The sequence below is a fragment of the Ornithorhynchus anatinus genome, chromosome 2, assembly GCF_004115215.2.
Source record: "Ornithorhynchus anatinus isolate Pmale09 chromosome 2, mOrnAna1.pri.v4, whole genome shotgun sequence".
NCBI lineage: Eukaryota > Metazoa > Chordata > Mammalia > Monotremata > Ornithorhynchidae > Ornithorhynchus > Ornithorhynchus anatinus.
Window position 1 is genome coordinate 46,612,564 of NC_041729.1, and position 22,675 is coordinate 46,635,238.

A 22,675-nucleotide genomic window follows, 5' to 3' on the forward strand; every position below is an offset into this window, starting at 1 on the left:
AAATGATCAACCCCCCCCCCCCCGCGCGAGGGTGCGTTTCAGTTTCCTGAAATAATCATGCAGAAATTAGAAGAACGGTGATCAAGTTTTAAAGGATTAAATTCCAACCTGAGCTAGTTGGCGTTCTCCAGGTATAGCTTAATAATTCACCCGGGAGATCATCTTTGGGCTATTCTGGGGCTTATTCTCTCTGGGGATTTGTTAGGGGTTGACTGATGGCTCAAACGCTCCCCACTGCAACACTCTCTCTCATGGAGGGCCCAGCCTGGGGGCTTTTCATCCTGTTCGACCTCCCACATCTGCCCCATTTGAAAGCATTTTTCCTCAGCTCTATGTGGTCGCGTGGGCAGAAGGAGAGCAGCCCACATCTTCCCCAGTGATGGGGCCTCTTTGGTGGGGACTTCCCATTTCTTCCTTTCTGCCAGCCTCCCGCATCCTGGGGTTTCTCGGCTGATCCTCTGATCCCTTCTGGCGTTCTTTGTCTTGGCTGCAACTCTCACAAAGCTCAGTTTGGAAAACGTGTTTACAAGTCACTGTAATCCTATTAGGGCAGGTGGAGGATGGGTTCTCCACGGGTAAGAAGGATTGACACCTGAGCCCTGCTCCTGGGGCCCCAAATCAGTGGTATTTACTGAATACTTACCGCCTGCAGAGCACTTCATTAAGCTCTTGGATTTACAAACAATAGAGTTGGTAGCCAAATTCCTTGCTCACAATGAGCTTTCAGTCAACCAATCAATCAATCACATTTATTGAGTGTTTCCTGTGTGCCGAGCACTATACTAAGCAAGTGGGAGAGTTCATGGCCTAGTGTCAAGAGCATGGGCTTGGGAGTCAGAGAACGTAGGCTCTAATCCCAGCTCCACCACTTGTCTGCTGTGTGACCTTGGGCAAGTCACTTCGCTTCTCTGTCCCTCAGTTACCTCATCTGTAAAATGGGGGTTAAGATTGTGAGCCCCACGTGGGACAACCTCATTAACTTGTATCTAACAGCGCTTAAACGGTGCTGAGCACATGGTAAGCACGTTATACCGTTATTATTATCGTGACAATATAACAGTCATTCCCTGCCCACAACGAGCTTACGGTCTAGAGGGGGAGCTCCGTGCCCTTCCACTGTCTCAGGGTCAGAGCTCCTGGTAAGGAGACTGAGCCAAGGAATGGATGGGGCAAGAGGAGAGCTCAGATGACTTAGGGCTCTGGCTGGATCCTGGAAACTGCAATCAGCCCAGGAGACAAGCTGCCCGGCCACTCCTGCTCAGTGGTGTCGAGCCCAACTTGTTCCCTGGGAGAGACCGGGCTACAAGACCAACGATGAGTGACTCCCCTGGGGTTGCTCCGCAGCTCTGTGCGGGCTATGCGGGCTGGACTGGCCGTCTCTCTACTGTGCCTTAAAAACACCCACATCCCTCCACGCAGTCTCGCCATCGGCAGCGTCCTATTCGAACCGCCGTCTCTTTGAACCCCGCGGTGGGGTTGTGAGAGAGGACTGGATCGCCGGCACCCTGGCCCCTCGGCTGTCGATCATGCAGACTCCTAGGCCAGTTGGGTGGCCAACCTGAGAGATTACGGACCTTGGGCCCGCGGCTTTGTCTCCACAGACCCAATTAGTTAAACCTGCATGATTCTTGCGGGGCATGTCTGTGGCGTTAGATTCTGCCCACGCGATCACATAGACCTGAGTAAAAACGCTTTCAAATGGGGCAGTATTTGGCGTTACCGAGAGCTCTCCACCGTGCCCCAAGGACTTGGTTTGAGAGAGAGAATACCAGTAGATCCCAACCTCAGAACCAGCTGAACAAGTCGGGAAATGCAAGGTGATGCCGAAATAATTTGTTGTTAGGAAGGAGTGGCTGGCAAATAGTCTGGACATAATTGCCCTTTAATGGCTGTTTGTCTTCTTAAGCATTGAGATCCGGGGAGGAGGTCTTGCTATCAAGGGCTGATTGACATTTAGCTCTGACACCTAAAGGGGGTGGTTTCAGGCAACAGAGGTTACTTCAGTCTTGGCTGGCTGCTCAGTCAGCAAATCTTTGCCTCTTTTATCTGTCGCCTGCATCTCCCAAATTGCTCTCCCGGATACCAGGGGATTTCTGGCACCTTTTCAAATACAACCTCAGGTTCGATATTGCACTCCGAGTTGGTTCCAAGGTCACCAAGGAAGGGGTCGGTAGAAATGGAAGGTTTAGCCACAAGGGGCCATCGGTTCTGGCCGAAGGCAGTGGTCAGGTTTCTGCCATATTTTGGTGAACCGTGGCTTGGTACTGGGTAAGGCAACCCTCTCTGGGACTATTTGGTGAGCACCGGTAGGGGAGAATCTCTTAGCCCGTTGGTCTGGATGACTGGTGGCGGGTCAGATCAGCTTTTAAGAGGTGGGGAGGATTATGGAAGAACCACAATCAACGTCCCCTCCCTCCTTTCCTCCCTCTTCAGAGCTAGGCTCAGCATAGAGAAGCAGCGTGGCTCAGTGCAAAGAGCATGGGCTTGGAAGTCAGAGGTCATGGGTTCGAATCCCCGCTCTGCCACTCGTCAGCTGTGTGACTGTAGGCGGGTCACTTAACTTCTCTGTGCCTCGGTTACCTCATCTGTAAAATGGGGATGAAGACCGTGAGCCTCACGTAGGACAACCTGACGACCCTCTATCTCCCCCAGCGCTTAGAACAGTGCTCTGCACATAGTAAGCCCTTAACAAATACCAACATTATTATTATTATTATAGACCTCCAGAGGGTGTCTTCTCCCTTGTGGGCCAGGGTTCGGGAATCCTCTCTGGCCCTGAGAGTATCGGGACCATTTAATGCTTGGATTTCCAAGAATCTGAGGCAAGAGATGGATCCCGTAGGGAGGCACAGAGAACCCATTAAAGATTTTTGTTGCTTCCGTTGATTTACCCTTAGGAACAAGCATCTTTCACCCGAATCCCGAGCTGCTCTGACTTGGCTCCTGCCTCGGCTTTCTGCTCCCCCTCCCTTTCCTCCCCAGGCGGGGATTTGATGATTAACTGACACTTGGGCTGTGTTTGCAGAAGGGACTATTGGTAACACATCAGTCCCCTTGGCCACCCTCACCCAGAGTTATCGGCCATCTCAACGGTAACTTAAATAGAGGTCGGAATGGCCTGTGTGCTTACATTTGCTTGTGTATGTATGTAAATATTACCGGTGTTTTTGTCTGTCCTTCTTTATTTCCACATGACTCTCGTGTGACTTTCTAGCCTCCCAACCTTCTACACTACCAGTGTAGGATCCAGTAACTCACCCACCCCACTCAACTCTCACTCTGCATGGTCCTCCACAACCCTCCCCATCCCCACAGCTCTCAGGGACCTGACCTCTTCATCCTCCATCCTTATCGCGGGCCGTCACCCCAGTAGAACCACCTTCTAAAACCTCATCCTTTTATTCTTATCTCCGCTCCCTCCCAGGAAATGATCCTTCCTTGCTCCTTTCTGCTGGGCTCAGGGAAACCTCCGTTCTACCTTGGGCAACTCTGGGACCTAGACAATCCACTGGAAAGTGATCTAATAGGATTGGATCTACCCGACGCTTCGTACGGCGCTTAACAGACAACACAGTTATTATTTTTCCACCCCCTCCGGTTAGGCATATCCACTTCCGCTTTCTCAGGAAGGCTCATTCCCTTCCATTCCCCTTTTCCAGCAAGAAAAAGGAAAGAAAAGACAGCCTTCACATCCCTCCTCTCCCTCCCTGCACACTTAGTCCCTTAATGTCAACCTACCCACGGTTTCTCGATCCTGTCCCTTGCCCACATTTTCCATCCCCCTTTCATATCTGACAGATCACGACTCTTCCCATCTTCAAAGCCTTAATGAAATCACATCTCTTCAAAGAGGCTTTCCCTGACCAAGCCCTCATTTTCCCTATCCTTTCTTCTTTCTGCATCACTCCTGCATTTGGATGTGTACGTGATATTCACCCCGCCCTCACTCCCACGTCGTGTATGTGCCTGTCCACAGTTTATTTTAACGTCTGTCTCTCCTGCTGTGAGCTCCTTGTGGGCAGCGGTCGTGTCTAGAGCCTCTGTTGTATTGTCCTGTCCCAAGGACTTAGTACGGTGCTCTGCACAGAGTAAATACTCAATAAATACCATTGATTGATAGGTGGATTCCTTTCAGATGATTAGCGACCTCTCTCACCTTCATTTCATTTAAAACTCCGGGCACTCCTTCACCCACTACCACCGGTGCCCGCTGCCCAGGTACGCTAGGGAAGACTGCCCCTCCAGTTGGGTGAGCCGAACACCCCCCTCTAGACCCTAAGCTCGTTGTGGGCATGAATTGTCCGTCTTTATTGCTGTATTATACTTCCTAAGCTCTTAACACGGTGCTCTGCACACAGTAAGCACTCATAAAACGTGATCGTAGGGATGAGTGAACACCCAGACTTGCTTCTCTCAGGCCTCTGACAAGATCTGAGAGTTTCCAGTAAAAGGCTGAAAAGAGCCAAACTGGTGGCTTTCCAGCTGACTGGCTCCTTGAATGCTGCACCTTCCCAGCCCGCATCCCTACTCAAATCCTGGCCCCGCTCTCGCCCTGAAGCTCAAAATGAAAAGTTGGCCACTCTCCCAACTGCTCCCTCCTCCATGTGGTTCCACGATTTGGACTTTTGGCTTGCTGGCTTCCTCTTCGCGTTGCTTCCTGAGCTGGTCAGCGGGGCCTAGTGGAAAGGGCACGGGCCTGGGAGTCAGAGGACCTAGGTTCGAATCTCGACTCCAAAACACTTGCCTGCTGTATGAACTTGGGCAAGTCACTTCACTGTGCCTTAGTTTCCCCATCTGTAAAATGGGGAACTGGTACCTGTCTTCCCTCCTTATTTAGCTTGTGACCCCCCAGGTGGAAAAGGCCTTATCTGACCCGATCATCTTGCACCTACCCTGGTAGAGTGCATGGTATGTAATAAGCCCTTAATGAATTCTACTATTATTAGGATTAGCAACCCTCAGAGGCTTGAACGACTATATCGATGCTTCTTGACTTCTCCAGTCTCCTGGATTCCGCTGACCTCCAGCTCCAACTAGAACGTGAGCCCCATGCAGGAAGGCACTGTACCTGATCTGCTTATGTTTGTATCCGCCCTGGAGGTTCCCACAGTGCTTTGCATGTAACATTTAATTTAGAGAAGCAGCGTAGCTCAGTGGAAAGAGCACGGGCTTGGGAGTCAGAGGTCATGGGTTCGAATTCTGGCTCTGCCACTTGGCAGCTGTGTGACTTAACTTCTCTGTGCCTCAGTTACCTCATCTGTAAAATGGGGATAAAGACTGTGAGCCTCCCGTGGGACAACCTGATGACCCTGTATCTACCCCAGCGCTTAGAACAGTGCTGTGCACATAGTAAGCGCTTAACAAAGACCAGCGTTATTATTCCCGATTAGACTGTAAGCCCGTCATTGGGAGGGATTGTCTCTATCTGTTGCCGAATTGTATATTCCAAGCGGTTAGTAAAGTGCTCTACACATAGTAAGCGCTAAATAAATACTATTTAATGAATGCATGAATTTAATAAATGGCATAGCTTGCCCTGATTTGTTAATCATCAACTAGGGCTCCTTAAGATCTCATCATCACAAAATGATATTCTACCTTTGAACATACCAGTTTGGTAGCTCCTCCTCCTCCTTCTCCTCTTCCTTCTTTCTCCTCCTCCTCCTCCCTTCCTCTCCATCACATTATCCAATATTGCCACGTTGGGCTAACTCCCTTTCTACCTCGTCAGCTCGATGACGATGATGATGATGATGATAATGATAACAACAATAATAATGATATTTATCTAGCGCTAACTAACACTTTCCAACTGCTTTCCAGTTGGGGAAGGTTCTTGCTCCTCGGTGGGCTCATAATCTAAGAATAATAGTGGAGAGAGGAGACTGGCCCTAGATCCATAAGGTGAAATGACATAATAAAAGCAGGAAATCACATTAGGCAATAAATACCACTGAGAGATTGACGGATTGACAGATACACCCAACTGTGCATATTTGTCTATATTATTTATTACCTTATTTATTTTATTAATGAGGTGATATCTCCATGATTCTATTTATCCTGATGATGTTTTGTTTTGTTCTGTTTTGCTTTGCTGTCTGTCTCCCCCTTTCTAGACTGTGAGCTTGTTACTGGGCAGGGATTGTTTCTATCTGTTGCCGAATTGTACATTCCAAGCGCTTAGTACAGTGCTCTGCACAAAGTAAGCGCTCGATAAATACTATTGAATGAATGAATGGAAAGAAACAGAGCAAAACCACAGCCGAAGGGGAACATATTGCTAGAGGAGCAGAGCTGTGGGCAGTTGGCGACTCCAAATCCAACTGGCATCTTGGAGGAGATGTGATTTTAATAAGACTTTGAAGGTGGAGAGTGGTGGTCTGGCATATATGAAGAGGATGGGAAGAACTCATTAACAACATCAACATCGACATTGGTTCCAGCGTGGCTCAGTGGAAAGAGCACGGGCTTTGGAGTCAGAGGTCATGAGTTCGAATCCCGGCTCTGCCACTTGTCAGCTGTGTGACTGTGGGCAAGTCACTTCACTTCTCTGTGCCTCAGTTACCTCATCTGGAAAATGGGGATTAGGACTGTGAGCCCCACGTGGGACAAATTGATTCCCCTGTGTCTACCCCAGCGCTAAGAACAGTGCTCCGCACATAGTAAGCGCTAAACAAATACCAACATTATTATTAGTTCCAACATCAGACCGTAGCCTTCCGTTTCTTTTTTAAGTCTGTTGATTCCCTGCCTCCAACCACCATCTCCTATCCTAACAGTCAACAGATTTGCAGCGTATTTTGAGAATAGCAGGAAGGAATATGGAGCCGGATCACTCCCGGGTCAGCCCCCAACCCTCTTTAACGCTTTCCTGCCCCTTCACCCACTGTCTCTTTTGTCCCTATTGTCTCTCAGAAGCTTTCTGTAGTCCTTGTGGACATCTTCTGCAGAGGAGCAGTGGGGAAGGAAGAGAGGGTGGGCATAGGGGGAGGAAGGGCAGTCTTTGGGGGAATTACTTCTAAGAGTTTCAATCTTCTTACTGAAACTGGCTGTGAACTAGATGAAACTAGATCAATGCTAATATTTCCACCTGTACCTTAGATATTCACCTCCCCCTCAATCAATCAGTGGTATTTTTTGAGGATGTATTCTATACAGAGTATTGTACTAAGTGCTTGAGAGTGTTCCAGTACCAATAGAGTTGGTAGACACAATCCTCTACCTCATTAGAAGCATTCATTCATTCAAGAGTATTTACTGAGCGCTTACTCTGTGCAGAGCACTGTACTAAGCGCTTGGAATGTACAAATCAGCAACCGATAGTGACAGTCCCTGCCCATTGACGGGCTTACAGTCTAATCCAGGGGTTTACAGTCTAATCGGGGGCTTACAGTCTAATCGGGGAAGCAGCATGGCCTAGCGGATAGCACATGAGTCTGCAAGTCAGAAGGACCTGGCTTCCAATCCCAATTCTGCCACTTGTCTGCTGTGAAATCTTGGGCAAGTCACATCGCTTCTCTGTGCCTCAGTTACTTCATCTGTAAAATGGGGATTAAGACTGTGAGCCCCATGTGGGACAAGGACCGTGTCCAACTTGATTAGCTTGCATCCACCCCTGCGTTTAGTGCAGTGTCTGTCACATACTAAGTGCTTAACAAATGTCATTTTGAAAACCCCCAAACCAATGAATGAATGAACGATTGAGTGAATGAGGAGTTGAACGAGGACAGGATGCCCAGTTGGGTGAGGGATTAAAATCCAACTCACGTGACAACTAACTGATCCCCTGGGCACGAGGCAAGGTGGCACATGGCAATTGTCTCAGACTACCTTATCATTTGAGGACCTGTTCTTGAATCTTTGGCTCTTCATCCAAGGACATAAGTTAAGACCACAGAAAACAAGCGGACTGGGAATGTATTCTCAGGAGAAGGTCAGATTGAGTATACCGCGCTCCAAATAAAATCAACTCAGGGCTGAAGGAAACACGAATGAAAAAGCTATGCCTATTTCCACGCACAGGAGATCCACTATGCAGATTATCTGTAGACTCACCTGACCCTTTCATCAACCACACGCCGGCCTGTGGAAGTCTGACCAAAAAACCGACAGCTTGGCGGGGGTGAGCTGGGAAAGGCTTATCCGAGAAGGGAGGGGATGGGAGTGAGGGAGTATGAGACAGAATGTGCAACTGCAAATTCAGACTGACTAAGAATGTGTTCAAGAGAGAGTCATGTGGCTGAGCCTGGAAGATGCCAATAGTGATGGTATCTATTTCTGAAGAGAAGAGATGCTTCCCAAACCAAGTGTAAATTTTCACCCCTGCTGAGTGCTCTCAGTGGCGACACCTTATTTTCGGGGCTGATCTCCCCATTCTTTTATTCTCAGTTTGTTCCTCTGGATCTTTCCAGAAACGGTCTTTGGCAGCTCTCGAACAAACTCTACCTACGAAACAAGCAAAACAAAATCAGTTGTTTTCCTCTAGTGGTGTTGTAGTCTCCCTAAGTAATAAACTCAAAATTCAAGTTATATAGGCAGGGCCTGGGGTATAAGATGCTCAGGAAGGTCTCCTTTAATTTTTTTCAATGATACTTGTTAAGGGAGAAGCAGCCTGGCATAGTGAAGAGACCGTAGTCCCGGGAGTTAGAGGACCTGGGTTCCGATCCCAGCTCCGCTACTCGCCAGATGAAGACCGTGAGCCCCATGTAGGACACGGACTGTGTCCAACTTGATTAGCTTGTATGTATCCCAGTGCTTAGCACAGTGCTTGGCACATAGTAAGTGCTTAACAAATACCCTAAAAAGTGCCTACTATGTACTAAGCATGTACTAAACATTGGAATAGATACAAGATAATCAGGTTGGACACCGTCCCTGTTCTACATGGGGATCACAGTCTAAATTTGAGGGAGAAGGATTTAAATCCCCAATTTACAAATGAAATAATTGAGACCCAGAGATGTTAACTTGCCCAAGGTCACACAGCAGACAAATGACAGAGCCAGGATTAGAGCTCAAGACCCATGCTCTTTCCACCAGGCCTTTGGGCTTCTCCTACCATAACTCATGGCTAATACAGGATTCCGCTTCCTGGGGACCTCAGAAAATGGTTGGTGATAATCATTAAGCACCCGCTGCTAGATGAATCAATTAATCAATCAGTGGGTTGTATTGAGAGCTTACTCTGAGCTGGGTACGTGTTCTTTCCCACGGATCTGGAAGTCAAAGGACCTTGGTTCTAATCCTCCTATGCCAGGGGACTGTTGCATGACTCTAGGCAAGTCGTAACATCTCTAGGCTTCAGTTTCCTCATCTGTAAAATGGGGATTCAATCTTCCTACTTAGGGAGTGAGCCTCGTGTGGGACAGGGATTGCGACCAATCTGATCATCTCGTATCTACGTTAGTGTTTACCAGAGGGCTCGCAATATAGTAAGTACCAAACGATCACATTATTATTGTTAAAATTATAGACAAGATCTCTGTCTTCAAGGAGCTTGCAATCTAACGGGAGTAGAAAACGACAATAGAATAAATGACAGGTGGAGGAAATCGATAAAATGTAAAGATGTCTGCAGAGAAGGTGGTGGTGGAAGGATGAGACTCCAAGTGCTAAGGTGAGGTGAAAGTCCTCAAGTGGCAGTAGATGGAGAAATAGGTCGGTGAGATGAGAGATTAATCTCGAAAGGCCTTCTGGAGGAGATCTTATTTTAGAAGGCTTCTGAGGGCAGGGAGAGCAGTGATCTTTTGAAGGCAAAACTGGAGGGAGTTCCAGGCCGGAGGGAGAGTTTGAGCAAGAAGTCGGCAGTAAGAGAGATGGGAATGAGGCAAGTGTGTAGGCTGGCTTGGGAAGAGCGAGGAGTGAGAAACAAGGTGAGGATAAATAGGCGGGAGAGAGATGATCAAGGGCCTCAAAGCAGATGGCAAGGGAAGCAGCATGGTCTAGTGGAAAGAGCATCGGTCTGGGAGTCAGAGGACCTGGGTTCCAATCCCAGTCTGCCACCTACCTGCTATGTGACTTAACCTCTCTGCTCCTCAGTTCCCTCATCTGCAAAATGGGGATTCAATACCTGCGCTTCCTCCAACTTAAACTGTGAGCCCCATGTGGAACCCGATTATCTTGTATCTACCCCAAAGCTTAGCACAGTGCTCGGCATATAGTAGGCACTTAACAAATACCACAATTATTCTTTATGGTATTTATTAAGTGCTTACTACGGGCCAGCTCTTCATTAAGCTCCTGGTGGACACAAGCTAATTAGGTTGGATACAGTCCCTGTCCCACATGGGACTCACAGTCTTAATCCCCATTTGACAGATCAGGTAAAATGAGGCCCAGAGAGGTTAAGTGATTTGCTCAAGGTCACGCAGCTGTCAAGTGGCTGACCGTGGGTTAGAACTGAGGTTCTTCTGACTCTCAGACAATTATCGTTATTAGACGGTCAGAAGTTTCTGCCTGATGAGGAAATGGATGGGTAGCTTCACCTAGCCCCCAGACCCACGCTCTGTGGGGAAAATGGAAGCTCAACTTGCAGTTCGGAGACACTTGCCTTCCTGGGGTACTTGTATGGCGCGGTCACTTGTTTCACGTGATCCTGCAGTTCACGACTGAGCTCTGCTGGATCCTGGGAGATGAAAGCCGGAGCCAAGACCACGTATGCTTTTACCGCCTGCATGAGGAAAATCAAGAGAGGGGCTCGTTGCTCGGCGTTCTGATTCTTAGAAAGTCTCCATTCCCTAGGCAATATTGATTCTACAAAATAAAAATTGTGGCTTTTGTTAAGCGCGTCTACGTGCCAAGCACTGTTCTAAGTGCTGGGATAGGTACAAGGCGATCAGGTTGGACTCTGTCCCTGTCTCACATGGGGCTTACAGTCTTAATACCCATTTTAGAGATGAGGTAACTGAGGCACAGAGAAGCTAAATTACTTGCCCAAGGTCACCCAGCAGAGCTGGGGTCAGAACCTCATCGCCAAACAATCACACTTCCCCCCTTCAAAGCCCTACTGAAGGCTCACCTCCTCCAGAAGGCCTTCCCAGACTAAGCCTCCCTTTTCCTCTGCTTCCTCTCCCTCCCCAAAGCCCTGACTCACTCCCTTTGCTCTGCCCTCTCCCCCACCATAGCACTTATATATATGTACATATTTATAATGATATTTGTTTATATTAATGATGTGTATATATCTATAATTCTATTTATTTATATTGATGCTATTGTTGCCTGTTTACTTGTTTTAATGCCTGTCTTCCCCCTTCTAGACTGTGAGCTCCTTGTGGGCAGGGATTGTCTCTATTTGTTTCTGAATTGTACTTTCCAAGTGCTTAGTACAGTGCTCTGCGTATAGTAAGTGCTCAATAAATACGATTGGATGAATGAATGAACCTGATATGCATTGTACATAAGCTCCAGACATTTTCTAATCCACGCTGATCTTTTATTAACCTGTGCTTCCTTTGGGAACAGGTCAGTGTGGTAAGATGAAGAATACAAGCACCCTTTTCTTCTTCTGCCTGTCATAAATGGGTGAATAGGGGAAAGGCTTTTGCCAAGCTCATCTAATATTGTTAGAATTTCTTCTCCCTTGGTCAGTAGGGTCATCTCCACTGGGAAGAGGTAGCATGGCTCAGTAGAAACAACTCGGGCCTGGGAGTCAGAGGACGTGGAGTCTAATCCCGGCTCTGCCATTTGCCTGTTGTGTGAATTTGGGCAAGTCACTTCACTTCTCTGAGCCTTAGTTTCCTCATCAGTAAAATGGGGATTCAGTACCTGTTCTCCCACCTCCTTAGAACGTGAGCACCAGTGGGACCTGAACTGTACCCGATCTGATTAAGTTGTAGCTACCCCAGTTCTTAGAACAGTGCCTGGCCTGTCACACATTAAGTGCTAAATAAATGTCATTTAAACCCCCCCCAAGCCCCCAAACTGGGATTTTAGTCCAGCTATTCCTGGGACGTCTGCACCAGGCTACAAAAAACTAGTGTAAGCTTTAAAATGCATTTCTTGTATGTGGGTCTACCCTCGTCAGGAACTACATTCATTTCAAAGGTTCTCTGCATACAGAAATGGAGATCTCTTTTTCAGGCAGCGATGAAAATTCTTTCAAGAAAACAATGGTAGGTGGAGCAGTGTAGCCTGTCCTACAGCTGAAAGGATTTTTCAACAAAACTGATGGCAGCCAGCAGGGGACAATCTACTCTGCAGAATTTAGAACTGTAGTCATTTCCATAAAACAGCTTGTGAACGAACAAGACTAACGAAAGGCTCTCTTTCCTGCCTCTCCCTCTCTACCATTAGTAATCAAAAGTCCTGTATTTAGAAGGACTCATAATATCTAAGAGAAACTGACTTTCCTTTTTCTCCTGGAAAAGAGAACTAAGGAAACGCCTTCCTGGACTCAGCCCGTCAATATCCTGACTACCTCCTGGAAAAGCTATGTGTGAAGGCAAAACAAATTATCTTCTGTCTTTTATATCTGTGGCACTTATTATGTGCTGACCAAGTACTAGGTACTGTCCCAGCCCGAATTCATGATCTATCTCATCCCCACTTTGCAGATGAGGACCCTGAGCCCAGAGAAGTTAAGTGATTTGCCCAAGGGCACACAGCAGGCCAGAGGCAGAACTGGGACTTAAACCCAGGTCATCCAACTCTCAGAGGTGGACTCTTCCTTCTAGGCCAAGCTACCTTCGACATTACCTCTCCTCTGATGGGGTCTGGGCTGCTGACCACAGCCGACTCAACCACGGCCGGGTGCTCCATCAGGGCACTCTCCACCTCGAAGGGGCCGATCCGGTACCTGGAAGGGAAAATGTGTCTGGGCTGCGGAAAATGTGTCTGGGCTGCGGAAATGCTTCGAAGGATTCCTCAACCCACTCCTCAACATGGCCACCAGGCCCAGTATTCCAGCACAGGGCTGAAGATCTGGGAAGAAAACCAAATCCAAGGCAGCGTTACCCCGCGGAGTTGATGACATCATCGGCTCTTCCCAGAAACCAGAAATAGCCCTCTTCATCCATGCGGCCTCGGTCTCCCGTGACATAAAAATTCCCCCGTTGGGTTGACTTTGTTTTCTCTGGATTATCCTGAAGGCAAAGAGACATCTCTTTAGAGAATAACCCTCCGAGAAGGCTCTCGTACGGTGGTTCGGCAAGCCCTGGGAGGGGCTCGCTTCATTCTCAGGTCCAGTGGACTCCCAGAGCTATGACCAGGGTGCTATAATCCCATCGACGGTCATCCGAATTGTACTTTCCAAGCGCTTAGGACAGTGCTCTGCACAAAGTAAGTGCTCAATAAATACGATCAAATTGAATGAATGAATCTGGGGAACAGTCTTCCATACACATTGGTTGTAGCCATCACCGGAAACGGGCTGGTTAAATGAAGAGGACAGCAATGCCGTTACGGTGAAAAGCCAATGACCTACATGTCAGAGAGACAAAATAAGGGAAGAATGTTCGAAAGCTAAGTCTGAGTAGTGAACGGCATTGGCCCCGGGGCTCTCTGAGGTGGCAAAACCCATTCTCTTTGGTTTTCTGAACTCTCTGATTAGCTGAATGATCCGTCCCAATCCATTTGGGAAATCAGTGTTTGACTTTATATGCAGCTTTCTCTTCCCAACCTAAGGGCAAAGATCTTTGCCGGCAAAACCAAAGCCTTTGAAAACAGAGGGGATTTGGGATTCTTTCATGGGTTTTATCATGCTGGGTAACTTTTTTTTTAAAAAGTACGTAGAAGCCTTCTAAGCTTGATAGCTATAAAACTGTTCAAGTTGCAAGAAAAATCAGTGTTACTGTAGCAGTTAATTCATAAATACATAAATAGAGAAGCAACTGTAACAGTAAATTTCTGGTAACTGGGAGCATTCAACAGTTCTGGGAAGTTCCCTGTGTTAATGGTACAGAACCATTGCTTCTGTCTGAGGTCTGATGCTTGGTTGAGAGGGGAGGGGGTCGGGTGTACTGGGAGGCCTGGGGGTTGGGACTGAGGCCAAGGAAAACTAAGTTTACTCTAAACTGTTACCCGTGGGAGCCAAAACGCAGAGAACATATTTAAGTATGCTTGACTAGGAGAACCTGCTTATGCATTGGGGACAACTTGGATCATTGTGAATCAAAAGTTCCTTTACCAGGTAACCAGAGAAGAAACAGAAAGGCCGTGTAGGTTTAATGCGGATTGCAATGTCTCCTTCCTCTCCAGGAGGCAGGATTTCACCATTTTCGTCCACGATCTAGAATTGGATAGCAACACAGCTCAGTAGATGAAGGAACTTCCCTTAAATCCATTTAATTCTGAAGTTCCTGGCCATTGAAGACATTTTAATTTCTTTATTTAGATAGGTTTCAAGCCTCCACAGGTTTATTTTATTTTTTTTAAGCATTTACCTTGTGCCAGGCATTATACGAAGCACCAGGATCAAGCCAACCTAGTCAGGTTGGACACAGACCATGTTCCATATGGTGCTCACAGTCTTAATCCCCATTTTACAGATGAGGTAAATGAGGCACAGAGAAGTGAAGCGACTTGCCCAAAGTCACACAGCTGATAAGTGGCAGAGCTGCAATTAGAACTCAGGTTCTTCTAACTCCCAGGTCTGGGCTTTTCCACTAGGCCACTCTTCTTCTCATATTTGGCTGTTAGAAAATATTTAAAAAATCCTTTATAAGGTGTTCTCCATAGAGATGTCCTCTATTAATAGAATTAATAGTCTTTATAGAGGGCACTTAGTATCGATGCCTCGTAACCCTGATCTTATAATTTTGTTACAAAATGGAGGTGAAATAGAGCAGGCCTGATCTGTAACAAAACCCTTTTTTAAAAAGGTTTTTTTTTCAATTGAAATAGGTTTGAACTGCTCATAAATGATAATGGACAACTCGCAGGAAGGAATTTTGATTTGGGAGAAACGTCAACAATTCACAAAACATGTGGAGCTTGTGCTAGTGTCTGAAATAGAAACCTTTCTAAGAACTGCCTGCTTTCTATATATTAAAATTAGTTTCTGTTCAGTTTCTGCATTTCTATCCTTATGTATGAGGGTCTGCCTGACCAGGGAATTGCTTCCCTCCCAGGAAACTGAAACATCATCTAGAATGTAAACCCAACGTGGACAATAACCCAATTCTGTTATATTGCATTCTCCCAAGGGCTTAGTGCTCTGCAAACGGTAAAATGATCTTGAAGGAACACTGTACCTCAAATGGTTTTGAAAAAAACTTCCTCTCTGAGGCAAAATAATGTACATCTGACCTGTAGCTGAGACCTGGGATACATGATCATCATCAACAATGACATTTATTAAGCACTTACCGTTCGCAGTGCACTGTTCTATGTGCTTGAGAGTATAATACAACACAATTGGCTGATACATTCCCTGCTCAGAATTGACAGGAAGCCACACCTATATTTATGTGTATCTGAAAGTCTTGGCTAAAAGCTCAAACCTTTCCCCTAGATACCATTATCTGCCTTCTACACATAGGTCACTGGAGGTGAATTTAAGACAAACCATGCTAAAATACGAAACACATTGGGTACAGAACAACGGTGCATCTATGAAAAACAGATTCACTTAATACAGATTTACCCCATCAGGAAAACAGCTGCCTACCTGCACATCATAAGGAGGAGTCGCTTTCCCCATGGAACCGGACTTGATTTTCATGGCTTTGTTATTTGAACAGACTAACACCTGCAAAAAAATGTTAGCCTTTTTCATCAACTACGCAGACGCTAGCCCGAGCCATCCAGCAGGCTGCGTGAGAGGTTGCGAAAGCTCTGGGGATCGGGAATATTTGACTGGTCTCTGGCAGTTGCTGTCATCATCGAAGGATCACCTACTAAGTGTGACACGCTAAAATTCTCTGAGGAAGTGGGGATTCAAATGTCCAGCCAAAGCAGTGCTTAGGTACCCATGGCATGACCGTATTGCTTCGGCATTTACCCTCAGCTTCGCTATCCTCCTCGGTCCTTGTCTTCGCTACTCCTTCTCCAAAGTAAAATGCAGCTTTGATCTACATCATCTTGAGACACATACTGAGTCCTGACTCCCTTCTCAGTCCTTTTTCTCCTGACCCTCAGTGCCTTGAGCAAGTTTCTAAGAGAGGAACAACAACTTGTGTCTGTTATACTGTTGTATTGTTTCTGCCCAAATGCTTTGCACACGGTAAGAGCTCAGTAAATAGCATTTATTGCCTGAACTGACTGACTCCCATCCCTATCTGATCTTTAAGGAGGAAATAAAAGATTGTTTTTGTTAGGGTTGTATTCTGGGAAGAGGAAGTGATGGCAACTGCAAACTGAGGGTCAGAACCCCCTGACCCCGCAGATACAGATTTAGAGGGATAGTGGAAGCTTCAGGATGTGGAGGAGGGGATTATCATAATTAATTGAGTGCCTTTTGTATGCAGCACTTGGAAAAGTGTAATTGAAGTAAAAGATGCAGTCTCCAATGTCTTCATCTTTCTTTACTTGCAGTCGCCAGTGTCCTCATCTTCCTCTTCCTTCCCCCCTCCTTCCCTCCTTTTCTTCTTGACTTTCTTATCCTGTTCCCCTTATTGCTAGACATAATTCCCCAAGTAATAAACCCTTCCCCTTATGGGGGGGTTGAAAAAATTATACAAAAAGTAGGGGTAATTCTGTGAATAAATATGGGATCAAACATTATCAAGCCCCTGCTTTCTGTGTAGGTTTGGTTTTTCTTAGAGGAAATGAACAACCTCCTAACATACATCAGTTCTTCAGCTGGTAATGTTAATGAAAATTATTTTGGGTTCGCCACGTCCTTTCATTTTTCCCTGTCATTTGAGAGACAGCTTGGCCTAGAAGAAAAAAAATAATATAGGACTGGGAGTCAGGAGATCCAGGTTTTAATCTCAGCTGTGAAGCCCTCAGAAAGTCACTTAACCTCTCCTTGCTTCGGTTTTCTAACTTTTTAAAGGGGGTTAAGATATTTGCTCATGCCAGCTTTTACATTGGGAGCCTAGAGTGGGAAAGAGAGGGTGTCTAATCTGATTGGCCTGTATCTGCCCCAACACTTAGCACAGAGTAAGCGCTCTCTAGACTGCAAGCTCATTGTGGACGTGTCTAACACTTCTGTTGTATTCTTCCAAGCGCTTAATACAGTGCTTTGCCCATAGTGAGAGGTCAATAAATATAACTGATGATGATAACTAATAAATATCATAATTAATTCAGACTATGGATCCACATCCTATGACATTCTTGGTCTAGCTTTGAATCCCAGAATAAAAAGTGATGAGAAGGCCCGCAGTCAGTTATATTTGGCTTGTTTGAATCTTGCCCCCCATCCCAATTTTAATAACGCCATAGTGGAGTTGTATTCCATGACCGTAAACACCAGATGCATAAAAAAACTCAATCCTAGTGTTCAGGGTTCCAATTTGCCTCTTATTTAATAATGCTAATAGTTATGATGGCATTTATTAAGTACCTGTTATTTGCCAAGTGTTTGGGTAGGTGGGTAGGTAGAAGATAATCAGATCGGACATAATACCTACCCAAACAGAGCTCACCACCTAAGAGAGAAGGGAGAACAAGATATTTCATCCCCATCTTAAAGATGAGGAAATAGAGGCACTGAGAATAATAATAATGATAACTATGGTATTTGCTAATCTCTTACTATGTGCCAGGCCACCATACTAAGCACTGGGTTAAGTACAAGCAAACTGGGTTGGGCGCTGTCCCTGTCTCACCTGGGACTAGCAGTCTCAATTCCCATTTTACAGATGAGATAACTGAGGCACAGAGCAATAAAGTGATTTGCCCAAGATCGATACAGCAGACAAGTGGCAGAGCCGGGATTAGAACCCATGACTTCCTGCCTCCCAAGCCAATGGTCTATCCACTACGCCATGCTGCTTCTTTAAAAGTTGTTTTAAAGTTGTTTTAAAAAGTTTTAAAGTTGTTACTTGCCGAAGGATCACACAGAAGGCAAATGGCAAAGTCTGACTCGACCCAAGTCTTCTGACTCCCAGTCCTGTGTTCTTTCTACTAGAACTTGCTGCTCTCTTATTAATTCATTTCTTTCAGAGCTGGTCCAATTTTGTTTCAGGCCCAAAGCATGGGGGCTCACACTAATTGGTACAGACCATCCCAACTATCGCAACGTTCGGGGAATGATGGCCAGAGTTAATAGAGGGAATACTGCATCTTTATAGGTTCAAGACCTACAGATTAGGCCAGACCCACAAACGTGGGACCCGAAAGAAATTAGGGCAAGCCTGAAAGAAATAAGCCTGAAGGCAAGGAGGAATTTGACTGGGAATTGGCTCTGCTCCCTCCTAAGCAGACTCTACGTTCTGTAATTTTTTTAATGGTATTTGTTAAGCGCTTACTCTGTGCCTGGCACTATACTAAGCGCTGGGGTTGATACAAGTTAATCGGTTTGGAAACAGTCCCTGTCCCACATAGGGATCACAGTCTAAACCCCTTTTGCAGATGAGGTAACTGAGGCAGAGAAAAGAAGTGACTTCCCCCAAGTCACACAGCAGACAAGTAGTGGAGCTGGGATTAGAACCCAGATCCTTCTGAGTCCCAGGTCCATGCTCTGTCCACTAGCCCATGCTGCTTCTCTCCAACTGCTGCTGGCTAAGAGTTCCAGGATCACTCTGGACCCGATGCTAAGGGTCGAAGGGGCTGCGGGTCACCAACTGAGGGGTCGACTCATGATTTGAGTCCATTTATGGCATCTTTCTGAAAGATCTAATTTGACCACAGGGGATCAGCCTGAGAATTTGTCACACACATACAGTTTCCGTCTGTCCGTAGCCTTCGTACAGCTCCAGCCCCGTCTGGCTTTTCCATTGCTTCCGCACTTCGGGGTTCAGGGGCTCTCCTCCCGTCACGCAGTGCCGCAGGCTCTTGAACTGGTAACTGGAGAGAAAGAATGATAAGGCAGGGACTGTGTCCAACCTGATTAACTTGTATCTTCTCTAGCGCTTAGGTCAGTCCTTGACACACTAAATTATTAACAGATATATTAATGTTAATGCTAATACTAATTATACTAATACTAATAATAATATGGTAAAGCCGAGGGGCACAGTTTCCCAAAGACAGAGTGAGCTTAAATCTCCCGAGTTAGCTCCATGCACAAAAGAAGAGCAGAAGCAGTTTATTTATTTATTTTCAATGATATTTGTTTAAGTGCTTATTATCTGCCGGGCACTGTATCAAACGCTGGGGTAGATACAAGTTTATCAGTTTGGATAGAGTCCCTGTCCCACCGAGGGCTCGCAGTCTTAATCTCTATTTTATAGACGGGGTAACTGAGGCATGGAGAAGTGAAGTGACTTGCCCAAGGTCACACAGCAGAGGAGTGGCAGAGCAGGGATCAGAATCCACGTCCTCCAACTCCCAGGCACCAGGATTAGAATGCACGTTCTCCGACACCTAGGTCCATGCTATTTCCACTAGGCCATGCTGCAGTCGCTTGAACACGGCTCACTGGGAGGGATCTCGAACGGGAAGTTGGTGGAACGTAGAAAACTGCTCAGCAGGGACCATAAGCTGCACTGGAAGAAGGCAATTCCTAGAGATTGGGGCTGAGTTTTCCTCAGTTTTCCTGAGTTTTCCCCTCCCCACCTTCCCCCATTCCCCTCCCGGCCTCATCCTCCTCCTCTTCCTCCTCCTCGTCCTCTTCCTCCATTTCTCCCTCCTCCTCCCTCCCCCTGAACGTTCCGTTCCATGTCCAGCAAACCTTGGCCACTCAATCAGCACAAAACCAACAGCGCATACCTTGCCAGATCTTGCTGAATAAGCAACCGGAACCCAGTGGAGGTCATGCAGAAAGTGGTGATTGGAAAGCTGGAGAGAGTCTGAGCGACAAAGAAACGTCTGAAGTACACATCCTGAATCAGCAAAAACGCTTCTCCTTTAAAGGCCCTGGACTCCGTCCACGTGGAGTCCGGGGGGCCTTTCCGTTAGCGGGTCATACTGTATTAACCATTCCTGCATGGAAACCCCCGAACCAAACCTTACATCACCCTGTACTGAAAGTTTTGCTCCAACTCCCCAAATTACCTATGTTTTCACCAGAGCTGTTCACAGAGGGCAACACTGACCTTTCACCATGCCCCACCCCCCCTCCCGGAGGGGAGCGACTGGAGAAATTAATTGATTACGGTACTTGTTAAGCACTTACTATATGCTAAGCACCCTTCCGAGCTCTGGGATAGACCCAAGTTAATCAGGTTGGGCACAGTCCCTGTCCCACATAGAGCTCCCAGTCTAATGGGCTGAATGTACTTTTTTTAATCAGCCCTAATAATGAGCCAAGCACTACTTTTGTTTAATCAGACTCTCAAGATGAATCCATATTTGAAGCTGGGTCATCCCTGGGGCAGATTGCACTGGGAAGGCAGCTTTTTGTCTCACTGACCTGCCTCCACCCCCATTCCTCTGCCTCCACATCCCTGGAGCCCAGATCTAGAGGATTATTTCTACTTCTCTTCATTTGGCTGGGGGTGGCCATTCTTGGGGTAGGGACTATCTTCTTAAGCTATTCAGGGGGCAGACACTCATTCATTCATTCAAACATATTTATTGAGTGCTTACTGTGTGCAGAGCACTGTACTAAGCGCTTGGAAAGTACTATTCGGCAACAGATAGAGACAGTCCCTACCCAACAACGGGCTCGCAGTCTAGAAGGGGGAGACAGACAACAAAACAAAACAAGTAGACAGGCAACAATACCATCAAAATAGATAAATAGAATCATAGATGTATACACATCATTAATAAGAGTACAAATATATACAAATGCTGTGTATAAGAGGGCAAGAGCTGCCCTCAGCAAGCTCCCATCACCTTCTTGCTTATTTCTATTCAGAAGCATCACCCACCCTAAAAACCGTGGAGTTCAGTATGGATAACGATGTCTATATGAATGCATTTGTATATAGATATGTATGTGGTTCCCTCTCTCTCTCTTTTCCTTCCTTTTTCTCTCTCTACGTATTTGTTAGTATCAGCGTGGCTCAGTGGAAAGAGCCCGGGCTTGGGAGTCAGAGGTCATGGGTTCGAATCCTGGCTCTGCCACTTGTCAGCTGTGTGACTGTGGGCAAGTCACTTAACTCCTCTGTGCCTCAGCTACCTCATCTGTAAAATGGGGATTAAAAAACTGTGAGCCCCACGTGGGGCTACCACGTGGGGCTACCTGGTCACCCTGTATCTACCCCAGCGCTTAGAGCAGTGCTCTGCACATAGTAAGCGCTTAACAAATACCAACATTATTATTATTATTATTGTTAAAAGTACAGAGGCCTCCACTTGGGTCTCTTCAATAGTGCGACCTCTATTAGACGGTGAGCCGATTGTTGGTTAGGGAGGGATTATCTGTCTGTTGCCGAATTGTTCTTTCCAAGCGCTAGTACAGTGCTCTGCACCCAGTAAGCGCTCAATAAATACGATTGAATGAATGAATGAATGGTAAGAACACTAAATAAACAGATTTCCCCCCACTTACATTCAGGACGAGTTTGCTATCAAACTGTGGCATCTGGTGTACGAAGACACACGATCCATGAATCCAGGGACAGAAAACGTTGGTCCAGGCAGCTTTGACCCAACCGGGATCTGACATACTCCAGAAGATGTCCGAGGGAGACAAGTCCACCCACAACCTGATCACACAGGGAAGGAGAGAAAGGAGGAAGTTTTCTTTGGCACTTCACTGAGTTTATGGTTGGGTAAAATCCCTCTGAGGGAGAATTCACCCTTTATAAAATGTCGCCGAATGTCCAACCGATCTTTACTTGGGAGGATACAGTTCGCAGTTGAACTCCGTCCCTTGACTTTTGATCAGTCAACTGGAGGGTGGAAAAAAATAAGGAAAGTAAAACGTGTGATGGGTGGCCAGTTAAAGATCTCCACAAATCCCAGGTGGAATGGGACTAGATCTTGGGTTTTTTTGCCCTGGGAGAACTGATAACACTGGACCACCTAAGAAACTGATCCCTGATCAATCAATCAGTGGAATTTATTGAGGGCTTACTCTGTAGAGAACTGTACTAAGCACTTGAACGAGTACAACTAGGTACTGGTAGGTAGACATGGAAAAGATTGAACCTGATCTAAGGGACTCCTCTCAGGGACGTACCTGGAAAGTTTCCAGCACTCTACCAGTCCCAACTAGGGGAGGGACAGTCGAGCAGAGGCCTACCCATTTCATTCCTAGCTTGGGCGGTGGCTAGCGAGCGCAAAGCCATCTGCTACAAGTCAAAACTCACCTGTGTCGGGCAGCAGCGGCATGGGAGAGAGTCAAGGGCCGAAACTCAAGTCTACTGCGCGGAAGGAGGCAACGGTAAACCACTTCCATATTTTTACCAAGAAAACTCGATAGATACGCTATCAGAAAGATTGCAGATGGAGGTGGGGCGTTCTGGGAGAGATGTGTCCGTGGCACTGCTATGGGTCGGAGACGACTTGACAGCACAAGACAAGACAAGGCAACCTAAGGGAGTGACTGAAATTTATCAGACCTATAAAAAAGTTTCCTTGTAAGGTTTTATGGGCTATAAAGCAGGAATGTGCCTCTTGTCAAAGGGCACCGAACTCAGATTCGAGTCCTGGGAACTGTTCCAGAACAACAGCGTCTATGGCTACTACCGCCCGATTTTCCCCAAACACAAGGTTATTTAAGGACAGAACT

General features: G+C 46.5%; 1 protein-coding gene across 7 annotated transcripts in view; it reads right to left on the reverse strand.

Annotated features, from left to right (window-relative positions):
* Nucleotides 1-7,902: 7,902 nt before the first annotated feature.
* LOC100089732 (acyl-coenzyme A synthetase ACSM5, mitochondrial) overlaps nt 7,903-22,675 on the reverse strand; it is a 33,516-nt gene continuing 18,743 nt past the window's right edge. For 5 of the 7 annotated variants that reach the window (XM_029058512.2, XM_007659583.2, XM_001519016.3 and 2 more), the window contains 9 exons: nt 21,491-21,647; nt 19,762-19,841; nt 18,774-18,897; nt 15,611-15,691; nt 14,129-14,230; nt 12,958-13,085; nt 12,700-12,799; nt 10,553-10,672; nt 7,903-8,448 (listed from right to left, as the gene is read on the reverse strand). In XM_029058512.2, the coding sequence (XP_028914345.2) occupies nt 8,353-8,448; nt 10,553-10,672; nt 12,700-12,799; nt 12,958-13,085; nt 14,129-14,230; nt 15,611-15,691; nt 18,774-18,897; nt 19,762-19,841; nt 21,491-21,647 (988 nt within the window). In that variant the 3' untranslated portion in view covers nt 7,903-8,352. Of the gene's footprint in view, nt 8,449-10,552; nt 10,673-12,699; nt 12,800-12,957; nt 13,086-14,128; nt 14,231-14,595; nt 14,634-15,610; nt 15,692-18,773; nt 18,898-19,761; nt 19,842-21,490; nt 21,648-22,675 lie in introns of those variants that run through there. The other 2 variants (XM_029058513.2, XM_029058514.2) reach the window with 2 other exon arrangements.